Source organism: Meriones unguiculatus, chromosome 3 (assembly GCF_030254825.1).
Source record: "Meriones unguiculatus strain TT.TT164.6M chromosome 3, Bangor_MerUng_6.1, whole genome shotgun sequence".
In the NCBI taxonomy this organism is placed as follows: Eukaryota; Metazoa; Chordata; class Mammalia; order Rodentia; family Muridae; genus Meriones; species Meriones unguiculatus.
The window spans coordinates 48,938,595-48,944,594 of NC_083351.1; the positions used below are offsets into that span (position 1 = coordinate 48,938,595).

The following is a 6,000-nucleotide window of genomic DNA, read 5'->3' on the forward strand; positions in this document are numbered from 1 at the left end:
TAGACAGAGGACACCAAGGAAAGAAGGCCTTCTAAACAAAGCACAATGGACACACACATAAACTCAGAGACTAGGGAAGCATGCAAAGGGCCTGTACAGGTCTGCACCAGACATGGTCCTAAAACAGAAGTGGGTCTAAGCACCATCCCTAACACTAACCTAATGAAACTATCTCCATTTGATAGCAACTTGCAAATATAACATTGGTTTTCTCCAAGGGTATTTCACTGGGGGAAATATATTACTCTTTTATTATTTCATTATTTTTTATTTTTTTGTATTAATTACAATTTATTCACTTTGTATCTCAGGTGAAGCCCTCCCCTCATTCCCACCCAATCACACCCTCTCTTCCTCATTTCCTCCCATACCCCTCTCCAAGTCCACTGATAGGGTAGGTCCTCCTCCCCTTCCATCTGACCCTAGCCTATCAGGTCTCATCAAGACTGGCTGCATTGTCTTTCTCTCTGGCCTAGTAAGGCTGCTCCCCCCTGAGGGGGAGGTGATCAAAAAACCACCCTGAGTTCATGTCAGAGACAGTCCCTGATCCCATTACTAGGGAACCCACTTGGACACTGAACTACCATGGGCTACATCTGTGCAGGGGTTTTATCTCCATGCATGGTCCTTGGTTGGATTATCACTCACAGAAAAGACCCCTGGACCCAGATTTCTTTTGCTCTGCTTGTGGAGTTCCTGTCCCCTCCAGGCATTTCTATCTTCCCCTTCTTTCATAAGAGTCTTTGTACTCTGCCCAAAGTTTGGTCTCAGCATCTGCTTTAATACCCTATTTGGTTGAGTTTTTCAGAGACCTTTTGTGGTAGGCTGCTGTCCTATTGCTTGTTTTCTCCCTCTTCCAATGACTATTTTGTTTGCCTTTCTGAGTGAGGATTGATCATCTTACCCAGGGTCTCCTTCTTGTTTAGCTTCTTTAGGTGTACCGATTTTAGTATGTTTATCCTATATTATATGTTTAATATCCACTTATAAGTGAGTATGTACCTTGTGTGTCTCTCTGCTTCTTGGATACCTCACTCAAAATGATCTTTTCTAGTTCCCACCATTTGCCTGCAAATTTCATGATTTCTTTGTTTTTAATTGCTGAGTAGTATTCCATTGTGTAAATGTACCACAAATTCTGTATCCACTCCTCCATTAAAGGGCCATCTGGATTGTTTCCAGATTCAAACCCAAGATTTCACCTTATACCCAACAGAATGGCTAAGATCAAATCTCAAGTGACAATACATGCCAGAGAGGATGTGGAAAAGGAAATCCTCCTCCATTGCTGGTGGGAATGTAAACTTGTACAACCACTTGGGAAATCAATCTGGTTGTTTGCAGAGAATTAGGAATAGTGCTTCCTCAAGATCCAGCTATACCACTCCTAGGCATATATCCAAAATATGCTCAAGTACACAACAAGGACGTTTGCTCAACCAAGTTTGTAGTAGCTTCATTCATAATACATTACTCTTTAACAGTAGGCCCCTGCCCTGTGGTTCCTTTCCTCCAGCTAGAGGAGCTGCGGGATAGCATGAGGCAGTGAGCTGAAAGTAGGCACTTTTTCCGTATTAAGGTACAAGTAATGTCAGCTTCCAGGGGGGAAAGAGTGAAGAGTGGGGTCCAGAGTTCCGTTTTTCTCAGGAACTTCGGTTTTAGGTCGGACCTGAATGAAACACAGAAACGGATCTCAACCGCTGGATATCCAGTCTGGCTGGACTTGTGGGAGAAAAGATTTTCTCCACAGCAGAAGTGTTACTTCCCTTTTGGTTGGACCACAGAGGCCAAAAGGCTCAGGGCTCTGAAGCCAAGGTGGTGGAGATATCGCAGTGTTGCAACTCTTTGGTTAAACCAATGTCTTAACAGCAGTGTTTGTCCAAATGCCCACTCCTGATGCAGCTACAGGAGGAATGCAGGTTCTGGGGCTGATCCAAGCAGCAGGAGCTCAGGGCTCTGACAGGCCTGCCAGACCTGACTTGGATGAAATGACCAGCTGTTTAGAGGCACCCAGGAGAGCTCCAGAGGTGCCTGCTGTGGTTCTGCTGCAACTGCTTGGCCAGCAGTCAAGTATGGGAGTCCAGCGGTGAATTCTTCTGGGAGGAGGGCAGCCCTTGTTTTCCCAGAACAAACAGCAAGTCTCAGACCATCTTTGATGAAGTAAATGGGCTTGTTTCATTTCCTGAGCAGGGACATTGTAAACCTTGGGCAGTGGGAGGGGTTTGGGGTTTGATTGGCAGGGACTACGATGCTGGGGATGCTCCCTGGCATGGGGAAAGGTAACAGGTGACAAGTTTAAGTGACTGACTCACTTGTGGCCACCTAGGGGTTGTGTCACGTGCTCCTGAGACAGGCACAGAAACAAGGAGAAAGCTTTGTCCCACACTTTCCATTCTCAGGGTAAAAATTTAAATCTCAAGTTTGAGATTTCTTGGTTTTGGGCATGCTCAATCTTATTAGTCCTGTGCCTGTGCCAGTTGCTCTGGAGGTGTGCTACAGGAGCACCACTGGGACCCACACAAAATGAAGTCAGTGCAGTCTCTACAGGTCATTTTCATAAAGTTTATGATTTCTGGTTTTGTATTTTAATGAGATCCCTGTGTTGAACTTGTGTTTTTCTGTATCTATATGGATTTACTGTGCTTTTTCTCTGACTTTTTCTGTTTGTTTAATTCTATTCTGATTTGTTATTTTTGTTTTTATCTTACTGTTAATTATTATTAATGTTATAGGTCTGTGTGTTTCCTAAAAAGAGACAGAAATGGTGTGAATCTGAGTGGGAGAGGAGATGAGGATGAACTGGGAGGACTAGGAAAAGGGAATATCTGATCAAAATACATTATATGAAAAAAAAACTGTTTTCAATAGAGGGAAAACATAGTTTTTAAATGGTGGGGTATGGAGGTGAACACTTGGAATCTCAGTTTTCAACAGAAAGGCTTAAAAGGTCACTCTCAGCAAAGAGCTTCTTTTAAGTTACCTCAACATCAAGGACACTTTTATGATATGAAAACAAAAAAGGAGAAAGAGAATTCATGTGGAACTAGCTTATAGTGTACAATGAACTTAAGAACTTTATATTTCTTGGCAGCACAATGTCAAAAGAATGTATATATGTAATAACACAAATTATTTAAAAGTCATATGAAAAGGCCTCCTCTGCCTCCATGGCACCTGTGAAAAAGCTTGTGGCAAGTGGGGGGCAAAAAAAAACAAAAGATGCAGGTTTTGAATTTCATCCTTGACTGCACCCATTCTGTAGAAGATGGAATTATGGATGCTGCCAATTTTGAGCACGTCCTCCAGGAGAGGATCAAGGTGAAAGGGAAATCTGGGAATCTTGTGGATGGGTTGTGAACATCAAATGGAGCAAGAACAAGATCACTGTCACCTCTGAGCAGCCAGAGTTCTCTTCAGACCTCTGTGCACACCAGGAAAGCACACATGCATACATATTGGCACCAAACTCATACATACAAATGAAAATAAATGAATCATTTTTAAAAGAAGAGGAAAATGGTTGTGAGCCTAGCCTTTAACGGCTGAGCCATCTTAGTCTGATGGGGAAAGGATAGGAGCTCCACAAGGACCAAATATATCTGGGCACAGGGTCTTTTCTGAGACTGACATTCAACCAAGGACCATGTATGGATATAACCTAGAACCTCCACTCAGATGTAGCCTGTGGTAGCTCAGTAACCAATTGGTTTCCCAAAGTGAGGGGAGCAGGGACTATTTCTAACAGGAACTCAATGACTGGCTCTTTGGTCTCCCCACCCCCGAAGGGAGGAGCAGTCTTGTTAGGCCACAGAGGAGGGCTTTGCAGCCAGTCCTGAAGATACCTGATAAAACAGGATCAGATGAATGGGGAGGAGGTCCCCCCTACCAGTGGACTTGGAAAGGGGCACGGTGGAGATGAGGGAGGGAGGGAGGGAGGGACTGGGGGGGAATGAGGGATCGGGCCAGGGCTGGGATACAGAGTTAATAAAATCTAACTGATAAAAAATATAAAAAATAAAAAAAGAAGAGGAAAATGTCTTTTAAAAATTCTAATGGCATTTTGATTGCAAGATTTTCAGCATTCCTATTATTCTCTTATCATAACTGATTTGTATCAAAGGAGTAATTGTGGGATAGGCATTCATCACAAACTTCTGAACATTCAGGATGAAGGGGTCATACTTCCATAACAAGATTGAGGTAGATGAGATGATAACGTCCACCCAATATATGACAACAAAGAAAACCACCAGCAGCAAGATGGTCCATGTGGCCCTTTTCTCAGGGGACATTCTCAGGTGGCTATTGCTATGAAGATGCTTGCATTGCCTCTGATGTCTGAACAGGATAATCACCATGTATGCACTTGTGGTCAGCATGACTCCTACAAGAAACACATCTCTGGATGCTGTCATTGTTAAAATCAATCCCCCGATGATGTAGTTCATGGAGAAGAGTGAGCAGGATTTAGTGACCTTCATCTGGTTGGTCTCACTCACATTGGTAAAACCACCAACATAGAAGATCAGGTTACTACTGAAGGAAAAATTGAAAGACCAAATATAGAAGAAAGCACTGATCATGTATTTTTTTAGCTTAGGTTTAAATTTTGCCAAAAAACAGGTACTGGGACTGATAGTGACAGCCTGGAACACACTGAGGAGGCAGGTGATGCAGATAGAGAGGCCTCTCATCACCCTGCTTATGTAAAAACTTGTCTTACATTTGAAGTTATTTTCAACGTTCAGTGACTCAAATATGTCTGTAAGCCACATGTCCCCTCCAATGAGGACCATCATTAGGTGAACAAAGGACAGTTGACAGTAGGTCAGGTCCATGGGCTTAGGTCTGTGACTTACAATTATGAAAGTATAGAGAAAAACGAGAAACATATTGGCTAAGACTCCAATCCCAGCTTGGAAATAAAGCACACTCTTTAATGAGGACATTAGTGAGAAGTGTATGCATCTTAAGAACACAGTGGAAGAATATTTCTTATATCTGAAAAAAAAAAGATCATACATCAAACTTGAAACTCACTGGAGTGTATATCTTTATCAACATTCTATTTTCCCAACTAATTCTTGACTACCTGTCTCTTTAGCTTTTGATGTTCCAGACTGTACATCATAGCCTACATTTCCATATATCTTCCAGGTATCTCCTGTATAAATAGCATATAATAGCTAATTAATGCATTCCCATTCTACACAAAATTCACACTTTATATGTGTTTATTGAACCTGAGTCTCATGCCTTAGAAAACCAATCCCATTGATTTTACCTAACTTCCTCCTTATTCTGTATTTATCTTCTTTTTCCTTATCTAGAACTCACATAGCTCCCCAATTTCTCTATCTGATCAGTTGTATCCCTCTATTCACCTTTACCTTCATCCCTCAGTCATCTCTATTTCCCTTCCTCCTCTCTGCCTAAGGAGCCCTGTCTTTCCTATTTCTCTCATCACATACTTTTATCCTGCTGTTCTGATCTCTATTGCTCACATCATTACCCCTATCTTGGCAATGGTTCCATTTTACTTTCCCAGTTTCCATACTTACTACAGGCTACATAGCCCCATCTTAAGATGTGGAGCTAGGAGCCTCCAACAAGAGAGAAGATGTGACTATTTTCACATACACATTACTATTTTGAACACATTATGACAAACAACTTGTTGAAGATGACCCTATACTGATGCTGCTTGTGAAATTCTGTTTAAAAGAGTTTCCTTCCCATGCAGTGGAAAACAAGGTCAAAGTATTATACATCACTAGCACCCCCACATTGTTTTTTACAGTTTTACTCAATAGTCTTATCTTTAGTGCTTATGTAAGGCATTTGGCCCAGTTACCATGATGAATTTATTATTGAACTTATTTTTTCAGTACATTTAAATCAGCTTTGTGGTAGAGAAATAGAAAATGACTATACTGACTCAGATTCTCGTGAGAAACAGAGTGCCCAATTATATTTTCAAGTTCATTTGCATATTCCACA

The 6,000-nt window shown here is 41.7% G+C and overlaps 1 protein-coding gene across 1 annotated transcript; it reads right to left on the reverse strand.

Annotated features, from left to right (window-relative positions):
* Positions 1-4,049: 4,049 nt before the first annotated feature.
* On the reverse strand, positions 4,050-4,973 carry LOC110543063 (putative vomeronasal receptor-like protein 4). The gene has a single exon (XM_021629507.2). It carries the CDS (start codon positions 4,947-4,949, stop codon positions 4,050-4,052), a length of 900 nt encoding a protein of 299 aa, XP_021485182.1. The 5' UTR covers positions 4,950-4,973.
* Between the last annotated feature and the right edge of the window lie 1,027 nt (positions 4,974-6,000).

What these genes read in the sequence shown, in the direction of transcription:
- LOC110543063 (XM_021629507.2), bottom strand. Translation starts at nt 4,949, where the DNA reads ATGTCCTCATTAAAGAGTGTGCTTTATTTCCAAGCTGGGATTGGAGTC.